General features: G+C 40.5%; 1 protein-coding gene across 2 annotated transcripts; it reads right to left on the reverse strand.

Moving 5' to 3' along the window:
- Positions 1-1,740: 1,740 nt before the first annotated feature.
- On the reverse strand, positions 1,741-21,480 carry EIF2S2 (eukaryotic translation initiation factor 2 subunit beta). 2 transcript variants are annotated; one of them, XM_070381601.1, is made up of 9 exons: positions 21,322-21,480; positions 16,549-16,726; positions 14,770-14,873; positions 11,848-11,983; positions 11,040-11,140; positions 10,311-10,459; positions 7,801-7,857; positions 3,979-4,064; positions 1,741-3,331 (listed from the first exon to the last, which is right to left on the reverse strand). In XM_070381601.1, the coding sequence occupies exons 1-9, from the start codon at positions 21,334-21,336 to the stop codon at positions 3,156-3,158; spliced, it is 1,002 nt and encodes a 333-aa protein (XP_070237702.1). In that variant the 5' UTR covers positions 21,337-21,480; the 3' UTR covers positions 1,741-3,155. The 2 variants fall into 2 exon arrangements, with proteins under 2 accessions (XP_070237702.1, XP_070237703.1); XM_070381602.1 differs by lacking the exon at positions 7,801-7,857.
- Between the last annotated feature and the right edge of the window lie 1,658 nt (positions 21,481-23,138).

Genomic DNA, 23,138 nt, shown 5'->3' on the forward strand with positions numbered 1-23,138 from the left:
TAAAACAGAAGCCACACTTAAAGCAAGGGGCAGTAATTAGAAGGTTCTTAAGTATCTGTTACCAGGGAAGGTTTGCAGGGATAGGACCCACAGCAATCACAGGAGACCCAGCAAGTGTTTGGTCCTTTCTTCTCTGGAGAGCACCACCATTAATGGGACAAAGCTTGAAGGACTATGCCTCTGTTGTTGCAAACCTTTGGGGGAGTGTGATGCTCCTGGAGACAGGTAGCTACCCTGTCTCAAAGCAGAGCAGTTTTTCACAAGGTCAAAGGCAACTGTCACCATAAAAATAGGTAAGTAATACCTATAGTCCTCAGGATTTGCACACTTGGCAGGGCAAAGGCAGAGCATCTCTCTTCAGGAAAGGGGATACGCTCACAAGTACTATCAGCCATTGTGCCTCCTCCCCTCCGACCAGGGTAATTCAGCCTGAGGGGAGTATAGAAGGAAGATCGTGCACAGTGCAAGGCAGGCAGGCCTGGGTTAAGCACTTTAAATATAATATTTCATCATCTCTGAGGTAGGCATTTTCTCATTTTCTAGATGATAATACAGGATATAATGAATGATAGAAGGCTGCCAGTCCAGACTGTTCAAGGCCTGTACTCAGCATTATAAAAACCTACCATTTAGGGTATTGAAAATAAACTATGGCATACCATGAATAGATTCTTAATGCAGTTTTTAAAAATACTGTACTAACTTGGAAAATGTTCTTGATATGAAAAGATTCTATGGTGATAGGATTATGGGAATTAAAACTCTGAAATTATAAATTCATCTTAGATAAACACTACCACATGCTATAAAGACTGACATCTAAAAACACACTGTGAAGTCTGATGTTCTGTTCAAATATGCACTTCGGAGACCAGGTCAGAACTGGGGCCTCATAATTCCAGGCTGCCCAGCCCAGCATTTTTTTCTAAACACTTAGTCTACAATATGTTTGGGGGGAAGGGAGCTAAAGAAACCTGACTTACTACCCACAAGCTAAGTCCTGCTTCTTCTAGGTATGGGAATATATCAAGGAACATGTAAACTCTGCTCTCAGCACTTATGGTGACCTGAGGGTAAAACAGTTGTTTACATGAAGTGGGCAGGGACCTGTGAAGAGCCAGGAGATCTTAGGGAAAGTTTAAACTTTTCTGTAGATGGGGCTGTGGGCAGGTATGAATTCAAGAGATATAACTGCATATTTATATGCTTGTGAAAATGCACATCCACATACAAAAGACTTTCACTTTTGTCATGGAACATGTTTATCTGGTCTCAAAAAACACCCCCCACAACCCCCAGCATAATTAAGGAACACACTGTAACAGTTTCTGAAGACACTTTGGAAATGGTGGTCTGATTCCCTTAAAACTAGAACATTGCTCTTGATCGGAAACCCTCAATGGCCTTTGCTTTGTCCCTCCATAGAAGATTCCTTCCAGCTGAGCTATGGCTGGTCTGAGATAGTACAGTAGACAGAAGAGAGGCTGATGCTACTGGGAATGCTAACCTAGGGTGACTCGTCATTTTGAATGGGTCTACTACAGTCAGTCCAATTTTGACCAAATAGTACAACAGGACTATCTTGAAGTCTCGATCCGTCTGGAGAATCTGTTTTGGAGAATGGACTTAAGAACTGGGGTTAAAACTGCCAATCTGTCACCAAACTGTAAAATCCCATGTCTCCCAACTAAAGAACAAAACACACATACATAGGCACAAAAGCGCTAATTACACGAGAGGCACTGATCCTTGGTTTATTCACGCAATAACAGCTGACATTGGGAATTGTGTGGATATAGATACAAAAGAAGGAAGAGGAAATAAACAGCAGTTGAGTTCATCAGGGCAGTGGTGGCAGCTCAGCCAGTGTGTAGTCCCCTCAAGACCTACTGGGTTGAGGGAGTGCTCTGTCCCCTCTATCACTTCTTGACCAAGGCACCTTACAACACTTCGCCTATACTTTGGGTCACAGTGATTAAACACAACATGGTCAAGACACTCAAGGCTGAGTGACTGCTCCTGGAATAGTCTGGCAACAAGAAAGAGGAAAGGGCAGCATTATGCCCTTACCCTCAGCAAGTGCAAGGCAGATCACAGCAGGTATTTAAGAGGATCTTTTCTCTTGTGCTCAGGGGGGAAATACCTTTTTGGCTAAAACCACAGAAGGCAGAACCAGAAGGAGGCCCCAGAAGTGGAACACAATCAGAATCACCTCTTGGTTTCTCATGATCACATTCAAAATCGACTTTAATACAGAAAATAGAAAAAAAACATTTGTGGTGGGCCATTTTTCAAATCCAGAACTCAAGTTGAGGAAAAAGAAAAGTGTCCTCTAGCATCATGGTTTGGACTGTCAAGAGTTCTCTCTACTGCATAAGCCACACCACTTTCTCACCAACAGATGCCCGACTAGGGTTATTCTTGGTGTGCCAGCAAGTTCTAAGACATACTCAAAGGCTGTATCTCTAAGATTCTCTTAGTGGCCAATAAGGAGGAAAATTCTAAGGAAGGTACTTAGCACCCTGTATTTCCTCATATGGTAACAGATGGAGGACTCAGCTGTGAGGTAGTGGCAACAATCCCCACATAATGAAAAAGAATTCAAGTCTATATAATTGTTTTCTGGACACCAAAAACAGGCTGTCCTCCCAGATTTCATGTTCCAACCATCATGTGAAGCTATGTCTACTTCAGGCATCCCAAGAAACTGAGAAGGAAAATGACTACCCAGCTTAAGATTCTCAGGACAAGCATAGAGAGACCTCACCAGAGCTGCCCAGGCACAAACTGTTGTGCTGAATTCATTAAGCATAATTTTTTAATAGAAAAGAAAACTGAAGGACAAACCAAATTGAAAGAATCACTGTTATAATAACTTTAATTTATCTTGCATTTTACAGAAGTCTATGAACGATTTTAAAAAAGCACCACCTTACCCCATCATGTTTCTCTGACAGTTGTTAAAGTAGGCAATGAGTATGTCAACAGCTTCAGCAACGGCATCTTGCAAGAATTTCAGACCAACCAGCCACACGCCAAAGAACTTGGCAGCTTTTCTATCTTGTTTTTAATACAGTGGTATATCCACTCTGATGGTAAACCTGTCCAGCCAAATCTCCACAACACACTTTGCAAAATCAGTGGTGATTAGCAAATTAGTTAGCTTTGGCACGGAGCTGTGCTCGCTTGCCTGTGACAGCCTGGAAGCCAGTTTTGATGCTGGCAACAGAGCATCGAGAATGACAAGTTTCGCACTGTAAGAAATAGAGTCGGGTGTCCTTTTGCAGGATTGTGTCTGGTGATCGGCACGTGTGACAGGTGACGTATTCCTCTGAGGAGAAAACACACAGAATTACCTGGTAGCCACAGGTTTTTTTTACCTGAGGTTTTCTTTCCTCTAAAATGCTTCTACTGAACTTTGCAATCCCACACTGGAACCCAAGCTGAAAGCTTATCTTAGCTACACCCAGCTATTCTAGAGGTAAGAAAACACAAGCTATCTGATGTAATAGTTCACAAACTTAACCATGGGTTGAAAAAAGGCTCCAAATGCACAAAGAAGCAGTGACACGTGCCAGATGCCTACTCCTGGCTTTGTCTATAGGAAACCCACTCAAGAGAGAACTTAATAGCTTTCTTAGGTGGGAACAGATCTGCCAATTTTAAGTGATTAGGAAGGTAAGAGAACTAGGTCAGATCAGGTCTGAATGCAGATAGGTTTCTTTGACTTGGCCTTCAGCCTAGAACCAACCAGCAGCCTTGATCAGCTGGGTCTGATCAAGGAAATCCAAATCCCACTCCCTGACCCCCAGCTGGCTACCAAGAACCACTTCCCACCCCAGTTCCCCACCACTATCATTTTCCCTCATCTTCTAAGGCCAGCCTGTCTAGCTTCATTAAAAACCAATGGCTGTCACCCAGAATATTTCAGCCCAATGGGAACATTTCAGAGTGATGTGTTAAAAATTACACACTTACTGATATATCTTCTCAAAACATTTTCTATCTGTTTCTGTTGGAATCTTCCTTTAATTACAAGTTGATTATTACCATCTATAGAACCACTATGAAAGAAAACAAAAATATTATTGTTTTTTCCTATAAGGAATCAAATACCAAACATTTTAAATATTAATATTTATTTTTATAATAGTAAATATTCAAATATTTTAAATACTAAAATATATTCAATGACACAGGTAATTTATAGGGGCAATACTACCTGGTTTCTCAAAACTTAAGTAGTTGGTGCCTAATGACTTACCCTTATTTCCTAACATTAAATTCAATTTTTAATTACATCTTCCACAACAAATGATTTGTAATTAAGTCAAAAACCAGACTGGTTGAAAATTGGGAAAGGACTATTGTCAAGGCTATATATTGTCACTCTGCTTATTTAACTTACATGCAGAGTACATCATATGAAATGCTGGGCTGGATGAATCACAAGTGCCAGGAGAAATATCAATAGCCTGATACGCACATGCTGCTGCTACTAAGTTGCTTCAGTCGTGTCTGACTCTGTGTGACCCCATAGACGGCAGCCCACCAGGCCCCGCCATCCCTGGGATTCTCCAGGCAAGAACACTGGAGTGGGTTGGCATTTCCTCTTCCAATGCATGAAAGTGAAAAGTGAAAGTGAAGTCGCTCAGTCCTGTCTGACTCTTAGCGACCACATGGACTGGAGCCTACCAGGCTCCTCCGTCCATGGGATTTTCCAGGCAAAAGTACTGGAGTGGGGTGCCATTGCCTTCTCCCGATATGCACATGACACCACCCTTATGGCAGAAAGTGAAGAGGAACTAAAGAGCCTCTTGATGAGGGTCAAAAAGCAGAGTGAAAAAGCTGGCGTGGAACTCAACATGAAAAAAACTAAGATGATACGGCCTCTGGCCCCATCACTTCATGCAAACAGATGGGGGAAAAGTGGAAACAGTGACAGATTTTATCTTTTTGGGCTCCAAAATTACTGCAGAGTAACCGCAGCCATGAAATTAAAAGATGCTTGCTCGTTGGAAGGAAAGCTATGACCAACCCTAGATAGTATGTTAAAAAGCAAAGACATCACTTTGCCGACAAAGGTCTGTCTAGTTAAAAGCCATGGTTTTTCCAGTAGTCTTGTTACGGATGTGACAGTTTTACCATAAAGAAGGCTGAGTGCTGAAGAATTGATGCTCTCAAATTGTAGTGCTGGAGAAGACTCTTGAGAGTCCCTTGGACTGCAAGGAGATCACACCAGTCAATCGTAAAGGAAATCAACCCCAAATATTCATTGGAAGGACTAATGCTCAAGCTCCAATCCTTTGGCTACCTGATGTGCAAAGCTGACGCAATGGAAAAGACCCTGATGCTGGGAAAGAGTGAGGGGAGGAGAAGGGAGTGACAGAGGATAAGACTGGTTGGATAATATCACTGACTCAATGGACACTGAGTTCTGGGAGATAGTGATGGACAGGGAAGCCTGGCATGCTGCAGTATATGGGGTCACAGAGAGCTGGACCCAGCCATTGGAGGAAAAAAAAAAAACAAACTTAACTGTGTGATGACCCATTCACGCAACAAAGGACAATCACACTTTTGTTGACAGCATACCATATGCAAAGCAGTGAGGTGCACTATAAATATAAAAACTATGAAAAAGCTATAGATATCCTTAAAAATTCTAAGACCAAATCTTTTGATCAGTTGCATATAGTTAATGAAGATGTTCTAAAATTGTGGTGATGGTTAACTATGTGAACAAATTAGAAACTACTGGATTATACATTTTAAAATGTGTGAGTTGTATCTATAAAGCAATTTCAACCCCTCCCTCAAAAGTACAGTTGAAATCGCAGGCCTCATATTGTCAATGATGCTTAAAGAGAAAATTTTTTTAAAGTAGCTGTTGACAAGTAATACTTTTGAGAAAGCAAGGCTCTGGGCTAGACATCATTTAAAAAAAAAAGTTGATGTAAAAATAAAAAAATTAAATTTATATGGAAATGCACAGGACTGAGACTAGCCAAAATAATGATGAAAAAGAAGGAGAAAGTTGGAGGACTCATGTTTTCTGAGATTGAAATATATTGCAAAGCCACAGTGTTCATGTACATCAATGAAAAAAATTAAGAGTCCAAAAATAAACCCTTATTTTATTGTCAATTGATTTTTGAAGTAGTGTCAAGGTAATTCATTGGAACAGAGAATAGTTTTCTCAACAAATGGTGCAAGATCAACTAGGTTGTCTATTTATACGCCCAAGAAACAACTTTGACACTTTTAACTTTTAACATACCGGAAAATAGCTGCAAAATAAACTGTTGACCTAAACATAAGAGCTAAAATTGTAGTCATCTTAGAAGAAAACACAGACGTAAATCTTCATGACCATCTGTTAGTCAATATTTTCTTAAATATGACACTGAAAAGCACAAGTGACCAAATAAACACACTGATAATTGGGTTTCATCAAAATTAAGAAGCTTTGGAATTTCAGCCATACAAAAATGTGAAAAGAAATTACAAATCAGAAAGTAAACAAAAATTCAGCCAAGCGGCATTAAATCTATTCCTTATCTTACTATTAAATTGACTTTTCCAAGAACCTCTCCTATGATTCTCCTCTAACGGTAAGAGTTTATTATCATCCTCCATGAACAGCAACCCTTAATTTCCAGGCAACGGTGATTGACACAGAAAATTGACACAGAAAATCTTTTTCATTCACTGTCAAAAGATATTCAGTTTTCTTGATAGCCCTATAATATTTAGCTCACTGACTATAAATTCAGTGGTTACCACTTGTTATAGTTTACCTCACCTCCACAAAAACTGTAATTATTCTGAGAAGTAGGAAAAACACTGCTACCTTTTGCTCCATCAGTTTATGTAATTTAAGTTTGTAACAAATTTACATTTAAAATACAATTCTCCCACAACACAGCCCACATATCTACCACTGGTCAAGCAAATTACCCCTTAACCCCACAGCAAATACAGCCAGTTCCAACAAAATGAGTTTCTAGCTAGGAAGAGACGAGAACACCTTAATTACCTCTGTACTACCAACAAGGCACAAGATTAAGGCTTTTAAGAGTTAAAAGCTCCCAAGAAACACAGACCTGAGTTTACATCTTGACTGCAATTAACTAGCTATGTGACCTAGTGGCTCAGAAGGTAAAGAATCTGCCTGCAATGCAGGAGACCCAGGTTCGATCCCTGGATCAGGGAGATCCCCTGGAGAAGGAAATGGCAATCTACTCCAGTATTCTTGCCTGGAGAATCCCATGGACAGAGGAGCCTGGCAGGCTTCGTGGGTTGCAAAGAGTCGGACATAACTGAATGACTAACACTTTTTCTTTTTTCTTTATGTGACCACCTATGTACAACCTCACTTCACCAAACCTGTTTCCAAATGTGTTAAGATGGAGTAACACTACTTTCTAACAGTCCACAGAACTGTTGTAAAGATTGAGATGGTATCCAAAATAGTCTGGCACACAATGGAGGCTCAACATGTTAGTCATATTCATTATTACATTAGTTATTTTTAAAGGGACATTCGGCTCACTTTGGTATACCTAACAGGCCTGTTCACATATGAGCCACTGTGGACCGTTTTCCTATTCCCAAGTAGCCAACCTCTCCCATAGAAATGAACAAGTTTCCCTCCTTCATTGCCCTAAAAGTTCTTCTGACAATCAGGTGGATGTTTTTTTTCCTAAGTGTATTACATCTTTTCAAGTTAAAAGAAGTTCTTATAAAATGTCCATTAACACTGTAAGTAACTGTATACAAACGTGAATAGTTTCTTACCTTGTACCCAATTCAGCCAATAAAAATGCAAGGAGATGTTTAGGCTGACGATGTAATCTAAAAAGAAAGTGGAATAATATAAACCATATCGTTCATGGAAATCTAACAAAACTTCTAAAAACCTCACTCTCTTCACTGTTTTGTAATTACTCAGCTGTTAGGTGAATTTTAGCACAGTTCGTCAAACTCTGAAATGAAGATATATATGATACCATTTGTTTACATTTTAAAGCCCATAAAACAATATTACATTTTATTTACAAGTATATACACACTGGTAAATGTCTATAGACATGGACAGGAAAGGTAAATACCAACTTTAAAGGATAAGATCTTTTTCTAGGAAGGAAAGTAAAAGAGATCAGAAAGATATATAAAGATGGCCTTAAATTGTAATTGTAAAGCCCTCTTTTTAAAGGAGTAAAAGGATCTGAAGTTAAAGTATCAAGAGGTCAAAACACACCAAATCAAGGTAATGAATACTTGGGTGTCTGTTATGCAAATTCCTATATATTTCCTGTTTGGAATTTATTTTTAAAAAGGGAAGTATTTCATGGCAGCCCAACAACAGAAATTTAAAACAGCTAAAATATTCACCAACTGGAAAGTGGTTAAATTATGGTACATCCATTTTATCCTGCTTTTAAAATACAGGTCTCTAAATAATAAAAAAAGCATAAAATGAAAAAGCACATAAAACAAAAAAAAGCAAATACAGAGTAATGCCACTCAGTACACTTTTTAATTCTATTCACTTGGCACTGTTTGAGTTTGTTCCAATAACTAGGTACTGCTATTATAATTTTAAAAAGCTTTTTCCTCCAAATGTAATGAGTAAGGGTCAGTGAAATATAATAAAACTGGCAGGTACTTATATTGCTAGTGGGAGTATAAACTGGTATAAACTTGCTGGAAAGCAACTTGCCAATGTTTGCTATAAACAATGTCCATTCCTTTTGACTAGGCAATTCCCCTTTGGGAATTTTTGCCCTAAGGCTCTATTCTGAGTTCTGCCAAGATACACGTATCAGGATTGTTCATATCACGATTGTTCCGTGAAGCTCTGCCTGATATTGAAAAATTGGGAGCAACCACGTTCAACCAAGGAACTGTCAGAATATGTTGTATAACTCTTAAAAACATTTGTAAAGATTATTTAATGATATGGGTAAAAAGTTCACTATATATTGAGAAAAATGTTAAAAACCAGTATAATACCAATTTATTAAAAAATATTTAGATGCTTAAAAGTAGTTAAAGAGGGGGCTTCCCTGGTGATCCAGTGGCTAAGACTCTGCACTCACAACGCAGGGGGCCCACATCCAATCCCTAGTCAGAGAAGCAGATTCCACATGCCACACCTAAGAGTTCACACACTGCAACTAAAGATCCCAAGTGCTGCAACTAAGAGCCGGTGTAGCCAAATAAATATTAAGAAAAAAAAGTAGCTAAACATAAAAATACTAAAGTATGATTACCTATCTCTTAATGATGGACTTAAAACAGATGAGTTCTCATTTTCTTTAGCAGGTCTGTATTTTCTCATTTTCTATCTAATTTCTATAGATAGAAATACTATTACCACCAGCAAAAAAAAAAGTCTAAAACTTTTTAAGTTATGCCTATAAGCAATGAAAACAAGTGGTTACTCTGGTCAGGGAATTTTTAGTGATTACATTTTCTTTATTTTGACTTCCCTGGTGGCTCAGATGGTAAAGCGTCTGCCTACAATGTGGGAGACCTAGGTTCAATCCCTGGGTCAAGAAGATTCCCTGGAGAAGGAAATGGCACCCCACTCCAGTACTCTTGCCTGGAAAATCCCAAGGACGGAGGAACCTGGTGGGCTACAGTCCATGGGGTTGCAAAGAGTCAGGCATGACTGAGCAACTTCACTTTCTTTCCCTTTTACTGACAACAAGCCTATATTACTTATGAAATTAAAGAACAAACAGGAGATAAGGTCAGTTGCCCTAAGGAACCTGCCCATAAAGGTGTAGCTGAGGAAGTCTGAGAAGAGCCAGGCCCAGATAGTGACATGGGGGTAAGACAGGCATGGAATGTGATGGTAATTAATGAAGTGGAAATCTCATCACCTGTGTCTTGGCAATACCCAAGGAAGCAGAACATTAAATGTAGCTGCCTTCCCAAAGCTTACTGCTTGTACTTGCTTGGCAGGCCCACTCCAGCCTGATGAGCTTTTCCATCTCCCTGGGCTTTCCAGGCTTCTTTCTAAGGACTACACTCAGTCTCCTGACTCTTCACTCCATCTGGTTAGAATCCTCTCATAAGTCAGCATGAGTTGCCTTCCCTTACTTTTAGATGCCTAATAAATCAAGCCCTAAGACCTATGAATCCAAAGAACTGACGGACTTGAACTGTGACCTCACTCAACCCAGCCCTGACCTGTGCACTGTCTCCTACCGGCAATAACGTCCACATTAAGGATATTTAACATCCACTCCACTGAGAACCTGGCATTTGGGATGGAGACTCCACATTAACCAACTTACAGTTTACAGATGTCTGTAAAGTTGACAAAAGAAGTTTTCTTGGTTCCTACTCGAACAACCTGTGGTGGTTTCATGACAAATTTCCTCTTCTCTCCAGCTACCATATCTGGATTCTTTTCCCTCATGATGTTGAACACTCGATTCAGTAGCTATAAAGTGGTATTCATGTACAGTCTTATTAATAGCAGGAATATACAGTTCCCACTTGCGTAACTTGTGCATTTCCTTTAAGAACAAACTTCTTATCAAATGTACACATTCATCACATGTTCTGGGAGCTCCCTGAAAATAATTCTCAACCCTGAACAGCAATTGGTCCATTATGAAAGCGGAACAGTTCCATAGTCAAAGTTAAAGGAATGAACAAGCTCCTATTAATTCTACTGTTACTGTGAGAAAATATGTGGTACCTGGAAAAGTAAAATTCAGACTACCCAGAACAAACAAACTCCAGACTAGCTTGGCCCCTTTTAACACTTCCTTTCTCTATTGTCCCCCTCCAGGGGGGCTCCGATGATCTTAGAAGTTCATGGATTCTGATGATACTATAATGACTGCCTGCCCCATACGTGGGCATCAGGCAGTGCTGTGCACTGGCTGTGTGACCTCTCTGGGTCTGTTTCATTATCAACCTGTACTTCAATGGCCCTTTCAATTCAGGGGACATTTATCCTGCTTTTGAGTTCTAGTGAATAGTTCAGCCCCCTTTCACAACAGAATTTGTCTTACCTCTTCATATGTGTAGTCTCTTTCTGAGCCTGCCCAAGCAGGGCCTGTCTGGTTACTGAATGAGATACCATCATCTTTTTTGCTGTCTTCATCTTCTAAAGCTACAGACAACAAAGACTGTAAGAATGAGGGGTAGGGCCTGATACACGAACAAAAAGGGGAAGGGAGAAGCAGATCTAGAGAACTGAAAGCTTTAGGACATTTGTCTTCCCTCCCACAACTGCATTCATAACAGTCTCAATCATAAAGGCATCAAGGCTCTCAAATAACCCCGTATTCCTTAGAGAGATGTTACAATTTTCATAAATCACCCTTAATAAAGACCTCTCTAATTAGGAATTTGTGGCAATACAGACACACTGAACTGTTTCTTAATTTAACAAACCAAATAATGCACTAGGATAATCAGAGGAAAAAATGTCTGTTTTGAAGCACTTAAGAAACAAACACATCCATAAAAACCCATCTGCTGACTGTTCTAAATTCTCTGAAGTAGTTATAGCACTTCGAAGCTAATAAACAGCACTTTTAACAAAATAGTAAAAAAAAAAAAATTAAATCCAGTTATAGTAATTGTCCCAATAGTCTAAATCAGTATGTTATAATGTAATCACAACTGTCAAGTTCTTCCCCATGACATCTTTTAAACTTTCATTATCAAGTTAGATTCTGTTTCCTTTTAGCTTCCATTACTTGGTAGTGGAAATAAGGGGCCAAGAAAAAATAAATAAGGAACCCATTCATGAAAGAGACTAGGCCAAAGGTTTGTGTGAACCTAGAAATGAGCTATTAAGCTCACCAATATTACCTTCATCTTTCTCTAGTACTTCATCCTCATCAGGGAACTTGACAACCTTCTTTTTCTTCTTTTTATTGCCAAGCATAATGTCAAGATCTTCCTCTGGTTCAGCTGGTTCCTGAACATCACTTTCAATCTTAAGGTCCTAAGAAAGTGAGATAAGAGTCAACATTTTGCTACTAGAATTATTTTTATTTTTAAATGATACAGGCTGACATGGCTTTGGGGGAAAAAAGTATTACATATTCAAAACTGAAGTTATAGATCAGAAATCTCTCTCACAGGTGAACCAAATTTGTTCAGAGTATCATTTAAACTCGAAAAATTTTAAGACACTTAACAAGGAATCTTATATCTCACTGACAATCTTCAGCAGGCATGGGGTTCAGGAATATTTTAAATAAGTTTCTAAGTATTCTGATGCAGTTAGTAGGAGCGCTTTTTCCTCCTGACACCAAATATGTGATGTTTTTCCACACGAATTTTCCAACTCTGACACTAACTACATAACATACAAATCAATGTAGTTCTGACACTATCCAGTTAGTGACAAACTCCATGGATTTAAGGGCTCAGTCCCATAAGACTGTTTTCATTTTGGAGGCCAATTTCAAGTACAGAGTCCCCAGGTTTCCCACACATATGTCCTACTTAAAGTTCAGGGGTTCCCAGACACCCCTAATTCAATCACTTGCTAGAAGGGCTCAAACAACTCAGGAAAACACTTACCTTATTATACTTGACACATATATACACAATATATAAAGGATATACCTGGAAACAGCCAAATGGAGAATATGCATAGATCAAGAACAGGGAGGCAGAAGTGTAATGCTTCCATGCTCTCTCCAGGTATACCACTCTCAACATCCCAATGTGGTCACCAGCACTGAAGCTCTCCAAAACTGTCCCCCAAGGGTTTTTTCTACTGAGCCCACCCATGAGATTTTTATGGAGGCTTCATTCTGTAGGCATCATTGATGAAATCATTGGCTCTTGGTGATCAAACTCAGATTCAGAGATTCCAAGAGTCTTAGGAACTATATGCCAGGACCAGTGGAAAAGACCAAATATTTTTTTTCTTATACCATTGCCAGCCTGGCACTAGGCTGTATAAGGAGGTCTTTGGGCAACACTTCAACAGATGAAATCATAAAAGAGGGAAAGGCAGAACCCATGGAGAATTAGGGTCACATGATGAATGGACAGAGAGAAGGTAAAGCTTGATCCCAAGATTAGCTGCTATAGTCATGGATGTAAACCAGGCACAACCTTGAAATGAGACACAAAAACCCTAGAAGAGCAGAAAGGGCTAGTTTAGTTCCCGCCTTCTAATCTCACCTAATTTCATCAGTGTATCCAACCTGAAGTGTGCTGTCAACATTACTTATCAATATCTACTTTTGTGCTACTCTGTAAACCTTGCTATAGCAATTTTAGAAATCTAATGAGCAAAAAAGCTCAAATAGCCAGGAATAAATAAAGTGCAGCCTTAAAATGCCAAATCCAGCTGTGTTGTCTCAGTGCCACATCTGACCATCAAAGACCAATCAGCCCATGTTTATCAGCTGGATACACCAGACAAGAAACCAGATATTAACCTAGCCTGTAAGACGACAATCAGTAAATGAGAAACTCAGACAGGCTAAATCTAAGTTAGCACACACCAGTCAGCTTCTAGTCCTATATTAATAATTTTATCCCAGTAAGCTCTATTTCTAACCTGGAGGCTAAGACCCAGTGAAAGGTAGAGAATAGCACAAAGTATTTTTCAAGATTTTTCAAAAGCTCTGTGGTGGTCTGAAAATTCAAATCTTAAAAACACTTCAGCCTCAAGTTAATGTCCATGTCTTGCCTGATAAGGATACTTGAAACTTCTTGTTATGACTTAAGAGCAGAGTAAAAAGTATCCAAGCACTAAAATTAGAGCTTATAAGTGACTCTTCAGGACAAAAGTTACTAGAGAAATTTGTTAACCAAGACTTTCTGTGGCATATCTCTAACGTGTCACCTGGTTACCCGGGATATTTATACTTCATTTATTCAGTATAATCTGAACATTTCTCTTTATCAATTTCCCTACAGTAGTAGGAAAAGAAGAGAATCTCCAAACAAGGAGAGAATAGGATAAATCCAGGTAAAATCATCTTGTTCTAAAGAACTCCAAATTATCCCCGAACCTCTGAAAACGGAAAGTATCTTACTTGTTTTAGTATCCTAACAATTAGCACACAATGCCTGACTCACTGTCTTCACTAATACATATCTGCTAAATTATCATTAAAGAACAGACTTTCAGCTCCTTTCTCCACCCATCCTCCTATTCACCTACTTAACCACCCATCTTTCTACTCCTTATTCAAAGTAACTCTGAGATAATTATTTTAGAAATCAATCCAGTAATAAGACAACTACAGGGCCTCAAGTCCCCACAAGATCAGAGAATTCCATAAAACCAGCCTGACTGCTCTGGATCTCCTGTAGGAGAACAGGCCATAAAATCAGCCACCAACCACCACAGGCCAGGGCTCATTCTTTGCTGCTCAGAGGTATACACATAAATCTGTGTATCCTCAACATGCTACCGAAAGTTTAACAGAAGAAATCATAGGGATATTTGTTCTACAGGATTTCTCACAGAAATCTCTCTCCTCAGCCAATCTCAGTATGATTAATGATAAATGGCATTTTGTAATCATCTTAATGGCACACAATACAATGTGTAAAAGCTAAATTTACATTCCTTTGAACCATAGTTCCTTTAAAACATCTAGTCAGACACAATGCCAAGAAAACGACCTTAACAGTAGTGACTAAATCCTTAATTAAAAAAGCAAAACTAGTAAGAGATGAGACAAAGAGGGAGAAACATCAGCCATTAGCAACCTTTCAAGAGGTCAAATTTTACCTTCAATAAGAAAGCAATACTACCTTTATACCTTCTTCAGCTTCATCAATATCAAATATCTTTTTTGATTTTTTCTTCTTTTTCTTCTGATTAAAGAAATTCAAATCATCTAGATCATCAGAAGCATCTAAAAGATAATTGAGATTATCAATTATTAGCAAATAGCAAAGGCAGAGCATTGAGTTAAACCAATGTTTTATCTATTAATCAAGTCACCAGAATGAGAGAGACTGGTATTAATTAGCACAGTAATTCCTCTACAACTACAAAGGTTAACCTTGTAGTTATGGTTCTAAATGGTTCTAAAAATGCAATGGCAGGTTAACTCAAAGCTTTGTAGGAAATTACCTAGCTAGGGGACCATATACTGTGCTCAGTCACTTAGTCTTGTCCAACTCTTTGTGACGCCATGGACTGCAGCCTGCCAGGCTCCTCTGCCCATGGAATTTTCCAGGCAAGAATACTACAGCAGGGTGTCATTTCCTACTCCAGGGGATCTTCCAGATCCAGGGATCAAATCGGGGACCATGTAGGGACTATTTATATAGTAGCTGACCATATGATGCCTCATTGTTCCCAAAACAAAGTCAGGGTTCTAACATAATTTTCCAAGGCTCTCCAGCTTTATCAACTTCTGCCTAGTCTCTCATATTCCACCTTAATCCCTAGTTCCAGCTCAACTGAACTACCTCCACTTCTTAGTGCAATGTGTGTGGTCTCTCACCTTCAAGCCTTCCTATGGGCCCTCTCCCATAGCTCTTACCTTCATCTCACAGGATCTTTGTTAGAAGTTACTTCCACCAAGAAGTCTTCTCTAAGCCTATCTTTCCTATCCCCTAACTGGGTTAGGTATCCTGTAGGTGCTTGATAATAGTACCTTCTGTCATTCCAATAGAGGTGTTTACTTGCTGCTTGTCTATCTCCCAATGAGATACCGAGGGATTATGCCTTTCTCACCTATTGTGCCTAGTCCAACAAGTTATTCAATCAACCAACAAAAGGCCTTATAAAGTATTTCACGTTCATTAAAATGAGACTACAATATGAACAAAATGAAATTTTATCTACCATTAATGAGTAAAACTAGGTTTGGTTTAATAAGTTTTCCATTTGTTCTGCCCTACTGTACACTAGGAATATTTTTAAATGCCTCTATTACAAAGGTTTTCAAGGAGCTATTTATGAATTCATAATTAATTCTTATTAAAAGAATGATTTATTTTCCAACTTTGTTTTAAACGTTTACAAGATGCTTAGCACATGGCAGATGCTCAATAAATGTCAGTTTTCTCTACCCCTAGTACAGTGTCTTCTATTCAACAAATATAAACATGTTTACTAAATCATTTAAATGGTGTTTATGTTAGAGCACAAGAGTGAGTAACTAATGCTAGCTGTAATTTTAATGTCTTCTATATATTTTCAAACTTGTTAAGACGTAAAACTATCTATCTTGGTCCTATTTCTTTCTGCCTACACTCAAATACAACCACCGTTAAAATTGGAAAAGAGACAGGAAAAAAAAAAACTGGAAGAGACTTCTGGACAGGCTAGATTAGAAAACCAGCTGTGGAGTGACAAAGTTTTACCATCTTTGTCCTGTGGATTTGGTGGAATCTTCCCTGAAACAAGTCCAAAAGAAATCTGGCAAGGTCCCATGTGCCCAGACTATTCACGGCCTCAGCCTCACTGTAACAGCCTCTCAGGCTGCGAGGGTCATTGTGTGCACAAAATTCAAAACACCAACGGAAGAGAACGAGGTCTTTCAGAACAATATTGACTCTCTCATGTTTACCACTTACCTTTTTTCCTACTGTCTTCTTCATCAGCTTCTACATCTTTGTCCTCAGTTGGCTCTGGCTCCACTTCTTTTGTTTCTGAGGGCTGGGTTTCTTCTGTTTGGGCATCCCCTTCCTCATCTAACATAAAAGGCTTCTTCTTCTTCTTTTTCTTCTTGCTCATAGTAGGATCAAAAATCATCTGTTTAAAAGATAAGAAGAAAAGAAACCGGGACCATGTGATTATTTTTAATGATGCTCACGTAACAAGCGTGTTGCAGTCTCAAAAGGCATGCTCTTAAAAAACACATGTACTGTTTTTTAATTTATAAATTATCACAAGATATTAGAATTTAGGAAAGGGAGCTTAGCGTTATAACAACCTAAGCTTCGTCCCTTGCTTTATGAATGAGAAAACCAAAGCCCAGACAAGTCATACATGTTTTAAGTTTGATAACCTGGGTTGCTACACCAGGAGACTTGACCTGATTTTAAAAAAAACTTAAAAATGTTTTTTTTATCCTGAAATTCAGACAAACTTTTAAAGAAATCCATCATCAATCCTTCGTATAACAAATCCCTATCTGAGTGAAAGAAACTTCTATACAACCTTTTACTCTGCTTTGTTCTTCTAGAACATTAAAAGAAAATGTTTAAAAGCATAAGTCCAGAACCTAACTGACTGAATTCAAATCCTAATTCTGGTTTTTACTTTTGTTACCCCAGATAAGTTCTTGCCCTCTCCACACCTCAACTGTAAAGTGGAGATCAGTAGCAGAACCAAAACCAAACCTAAAAACGTAAATAGGCTTCCCTGGGGGCTCAGATGGTAAAGAATCCACCTGGGTTGGGAAGATCCCCTGGAGGAGGGCATGGCAACACCCTCCGGTATTTTTCCCTGGAGAATCCCTTGGACAGAGGCCACTTTAGGCAGCAGTTCATGGGGTGGCAAAGAGTCAGACATGACTGAGCGACTAAGCACAGCACAAAAAGGTAAATATACATAAAACACTTGGCACGTACCTGGTACAAAAGTACTCAATAAATGTTAGCAATTGTTATACAATTTATATATAATGCTTTAGAGTTGACAAAGCATGGTATGTCTTGCTTCCTATCACCAAAATCCATCAACTCAGGGTGATCTAATCTTTAAGACATATGAAACTCAAAAAAAATTCCCAAATTGATTGTAATTAACTTAAAATCCTTTATGTCCCAAGTACATTAAGGAAACTGAGCTACACTGAAACCAAACTATGGTCTGTAATAAGGGAGAGTGGTATAGTATCATCCTCACCCAATAAAGAAGGATCTGCAAGATGTTTTGGAAATTGATACAGCCTCATTTCAAAGTTATCCCCTCCTACCTTAAGAATGCTCTAACTGTATAAATGATTAATTCTAGAAAGCAGTCAGTCTGAGGAGCATAGTTTGGCAAACTTAAGAGTAGTAAACAGAAGAGTTAGGAGGAAGGAGTTCCCCACTGCTGACCTACTGGGTCTTGGGTCACCCTAAATACTGTGTTGTAATCATTCCAAGGAAGAAGCTATAGTTCATCCTCATTCCTGAAATATGGAGATTTGGCAAAATGACAGATAACACTCCAAGCACTATAAATCTGGTTGTCTGGCAGGCCATTTACTGCATTTTTTTTTCAGTATCAAGTTTGCCTAGAATATTAATTATCTTTTAACTATTATTCAGTAAAACAGACCAAAGATGAGAGGGACATCCACTGCTATTATCCTTTGAAAAACATTCATATAGGTTCACAGGGAAACATTATGGTTGTAGCCTTGAAAAGGGTTATAAATATGTAAGAATTATACACTGATGTAATTAACATCTCTCCCAATTACTGTCTCTGGATGCTGAAGACATATACTCATCCCTTCATTTTATTCACACCACTCAGCAAAACTAGAGTTTAAAAATATGGAAACCAGGGATTCCTAAACAGTACCCAAAGTAGACCTCCCTCAAACCACAAGGTCAGTCTTGACTTACATGTGGTTTTTTTTTTTTTTAAGACTTTTATATCTGAAGTATCACAGTCCAGATGTTTTATGAGACTAGTTGGGATCTGAGAAGCAAATAGTTGCTCACAGTGTGCTTAAGGAAAATCAGACTCTTTTGAGCTATCTTTTTAAGTCTACAATAAAGTCTTCAAACGTTTTCTCTTTTTAACTTCCCACACTGGGTTGGGTTGAAGAAGGTGAGGAAAAGGGATACCAGCAAAAATTACCAACAGACTAAAGTGCTTCAGCAAATTGGAAGCCTACTCACATCTATCATACCTTACTCAAGATAACTTTAAGGCCTAGAAGGCACCACCCCAAGAAGGTAGGAGTGAGCTGCAAAAGAACCCAGAGAGGCAAGGTGAGCAGAACAAATGCTGTGTGGTCATCTCTGGGTGATAGGATTCTGGGAGATTTTTATTTGTATTTTGTTCTTCTGTGTTTTGTATACTTCATACAATACACATTCCATTTTTCATTCAGTTTCTTTTGTAAAACACCTTACCATGTTGTGTGAAAACCCAGTATTCAGATACTTTGTGAATGGGGCCCAGTAATAAGCAATAATCTTAGCTACTGACAGCATTTTGATGCCTGCAGATCAGGGAACTTTTCCTCACATGGCAGCCCTCCTATTTCTAGAATACTGCTTTTCAGAGTATTAATCTTAAAAGAGATTATGCTATTTGAGTTTTGGGCTTACTTGCCAGGTTTGAAAGGAAGTGTGCAGTTTATGGCAACTATACGTTAAAAAAAAGAAAAACAGGAAATGTGAAAAAACAAATAAATTACTTTTTATTAGATTCTTCAATCCTCTATCCTGGCTACCATGCAGGACTACTTCTGCTGTAGGACGTCCCTAACAGTTTATCATTTCCACCTACCGATTTTTCACTTGATCCTTACAAGCCTGTAAAGTAGCCAGAAGTTAAGGACTGGCCTAAGAAAACTTCTCTATCCAACAGGATTAAAGGAACCAGAACCTGCACATACCTTCAGAGTGGAAGGCAAAGGTGGGATTCTAGTTCCACTAACTTGCTCTGTGATGTTGGATGACTTAACTTCCCTGGGCAGTTATTTCCAGTTTACAAAATGGACTGGTAGATCTGAGAAATGCAAAGCTTTTTAATACTTCATTGGCTTTCAAAGTCCTCTGCTGGAATGCTGGTTTTGCCATCTCTGCTTGTCAAAATCCTTTTCACCCTTCAGTAATATTCCACTTCTTTCAACATCTAATCCCACCACTAAAACTGAACCCTCCAGCCCTCCAAACTGCTGTTAATGCTCTATTTCTACCTCCTGTACCAACTAGTAGTAGAACTCTTACAACACTTGTGAGCACTTTACCATATAAAACACAGAATAGCACCCCAGAGAACTCTGTGCTATACAGATGCTTACTTGTTAAAGGTAATGGAAAGCTTAGAAAATGAGTAGAAACAAAACTAACCTGACACAACGCCTCTCAGAACTTTTGAAAGACAATGGTGGACAGCAACGGCTAACCATGACCTCCAAAGCAGGAATCGCATACTTCCCTCAGACTCAGTTTCCTTCCTCAGAGTCTCCTAGGCACCAAACGGAGATCTGGAATTCTAAATACTACTGGCTCAGTCACTTACTATTTGATCACGAGCATCACACAACTCTCTAGAAGCCTCAGTATTCTCATTTCTGAGAATTAAGAGCTTGGAATCGCCTCCAGAATAAAATCCCAAATCCCTTAATTTGTCTTCAAACTCCTCCATGAACTAGCCACTACCTATATTTTAAGGAATTAACTCTAATCAAGTTGGATAATATTCTTCGTCCTTGCCCTGAATCCTTTCCACTACTTGAAGAAATTCAAAGCATTTTCAGGACCCACCTCAAATGACAAAGCTCAAAAAAGCTTCGAATTTTTCTCTGCTCTCCAAGGCCCTGCTGGCCAATCACTCCAATGTTTACAGAAATTAAAAACTTAAGGGAGTTTTCCAGCGGTAGTTCAATACCTATGGCTCGTACTTAAAAGTCAAATGTCATTTTAGGCCGTTTGGATTTAAATAAACTGCGATAAACCTGACCAAAAAGGGACTTGAGGAAATTTGCTGAGGTACAAGTAAGACAGTGGGAAAAGACCGAGGGAGCTTTGCAGCCCGGACTTCCCGCTGACGTCGCTGAGAGCTATGCTAAGGCAGACTCAGGGACTCCCGCCCTAAAACTTTCCCAGGTTAATCACTTTTTCAGACTGAAGGATGTTTTCTTCTTGCCTTCTCCCCCTCTCTCCCGTCTTAAAAAAAAAAAGAAAAAAAAAAAGCTCTAGATAAGAACAAAAGTGGATGCCGGGCAGGACAAGCCAGCCTGCAAAGTTTGAAACGCGGTCGCTCTACTAGAGCCGAGAGACGCTCCTCTCAGTACCACCAGCGCCCAGCGAGGGAGAGTTGGAGCTGCAGTCAAATCGAAAGGAATGCAGGAGTCGCCGGCCCCAGTCTCGTTCAGTTGGGGCATGAACCGGGGATTCAAGCCCTCTTCTAGAGGGCAACTCTACGTGCTCTGCATTCCGGAAACGCCGGCCACGGGAGGACGCCGGCATCAGCGCCGCCGCCCTGAGGAGAGCCGGGAACCGCCAAGCCAGGGCTCCGGAGCCCTCGCCGGCTCTACCGCTCCGGGTCGCCTAGGCCCGGCTGCCCCACATGGCGGCGGCCGGCCGCTAGGCCGCAGGCCCAGTCTCCCATACTGGGGTGGGTCTGGCTCACTGCCTTGGTCCCTAGACATAGTGCCAGTCTCAGGCCCTCACCTCGTCCCCGGACATGGCTGCGGCTCGAGTGGGCTCGGCACGGACGGAAACTCTGACGGGTCAGCCCCAGGCCCCGGCTTCAGCGCTGCTCCTGCCGACACTTCTCCCACCACCGCACTAGGCTCTTGCATCAGCGAAAGGGAACGACACCCCGCCCTCTCCTCCCAAACGTTATAAATGCGCCTGCGCAGAGACCGCCAATGCGCAGGCGCGCGGAGAAGCCGACCTAGCGCGCTCCGACTGGCGCGAGTTACCAGGCGACACCGTGTGCCGGCAAGCTGGGACTTGTAGTCCACCCGGAAGAGGCAGGCGCTAGCGCGGTGACTGTCCAGCGGCCCCTGCGCGTGCGCGACGCTAAGGAAGCCGGCCCGGAAGGTTCGATTTTGCCGGTGGCTGTTCTTACCTCCGCTTTTGGAGGAGCAGGGAACCCAAGCTGAGTTCGGGGCGGTTTCTCCTGAGTTAGGGAGGTGGGTGAGGCATTCAGTAATATGAACTCTTTGGGGCTTTAATTTCTCTGCTACCACTTCCACCGTGTCCCCGTGGGGTATGCTAGTGTTTGAGTAACTCGAAGTTGGAAGCGGAGGCGCTCACATCACTGAGGCGTTTTACTTCAGAAATCTAACCCAACAGGCTGGATTTCACTTTGGGAGGTCGGAAACCAAAAGCCTCCTCCCTGTAGACGGGAAAGGAGACCTCATGAGGAGAAACGGCCTGGCAAGAGGCATTCTGTCCGGAAACCTCAAAATCCTTGTTTGTAAGACATCGAATGCGTGGGTGCAATTCCCCTTGAGGCATAATAGAAGCAGTTAGCCTTTGGGGCTCTCACTGCTGTCAGTGCCCCCTAGCCGAAGACCACCTAGAACACTCGTCGTGTTGAACAAAGCTGGGCTTATTGTCTCCTCGTAAGGAGTGGAGGCACAGCCTGAGGTGCAGGGGGCATGTCAGGAAGAGGGTGCTGGAAAGAATTTACAGGGTTGGAGTTTATATTAGGTAATCTGGGGGAGGGTTCCAGGAAGCAGGCCTTCTCTTTGGATTGGATGCTGTTAAGAAGGAGATGAAGGTAATTCTAATGGGTATTTTAGTAATTCTTACCTGAAAAAGGGAGAAGAACCAAGAGTGGCTAAAGCTGTGATTGGTTAAGAAGCTGCAGTCCCTCAGCCAGGATAGGGGGATATTTCGTCTTTGTGTGTGTGTGTGTGAGGTGTGGGTGTGGGTGTGTGTGGTTGGGTCACTGTTCTTATTCGTTTGTTAGTAAGTTTATGGAGGTGGTTTTGTTTTTGTCTTGATCCATCATGGTCACAGAGTGGCTTTGTGTGATGTTGGTGTTTTCTGAAATTGTATTCAATAGGGCAGCATATCCTAGTTGATAACACTAGCCTAGCTCCCCCTATTCAGGAGCTGCTTTTCTCCCTCTCACTGTGCTTCATATCACTTAGTATATGTTCCCTTCTTGAGTCCTCAAAACAACTACGTGAGACAATCCACAATTGGTTAGCACTCTCCATTGCATACTAGTCCGTAATTTAAGCATGGTAGGTAAAATAAGGCTCCTGCCTCCAAGGAGCCAAGGATCAGTGAGAATGATCCAAGTCTAGGCAATCTGATGTCAGTGGCTGTTGCTTTACCACCTTGAGAATCTGTATCCTAAGGAGGCTGCATTGCCTCCTCCTTTTCAGCTACTGATAATCTGCATATCAGGATTTCTCAGTAGCAACACCGTCAGTGTGTTAGGCCATTCTTTGTTGTTGTGGGCTGTTTTTTGTGCAGTGTAGGATGTTTAGCAGTATCCCTGACCTGTGTCTACTAGATGCCAGTGG

Source organism: Bos mutus, chromosome 13, assembly GCF_027580195.1.
Source record: "Bos mutus isolate GX-2022 chromosome 13, NWIPB_WYAK_1.1, whole genome shotgun sequence".
Taxonomy (NCBI): Eukaryota; Metazoa; Chordata; class Mammalia; order Artiodactyla; family Bovidae; genus Bos; species Bos mutus.

Bases quoted from the DNA above. Each gene is read 5' to 3' on its own strand.
- EIF2S2 (XM_070381601.1), bottom strand. The intron at 10,460-11,039 runs GTAAGACAAATT...ACCACTTTATAG, and splicing joins GAGACTACACATATGAAGAG to CTACTGAATCGAGTGTTCAA. The intron at 7,858-10,310 runs GTAAGTTGGTTA...CTTTCTTTTTAG, and splicing joins TTTACAGACATCTGTAAACT to ATTACATCGTCAGCCTAAAC.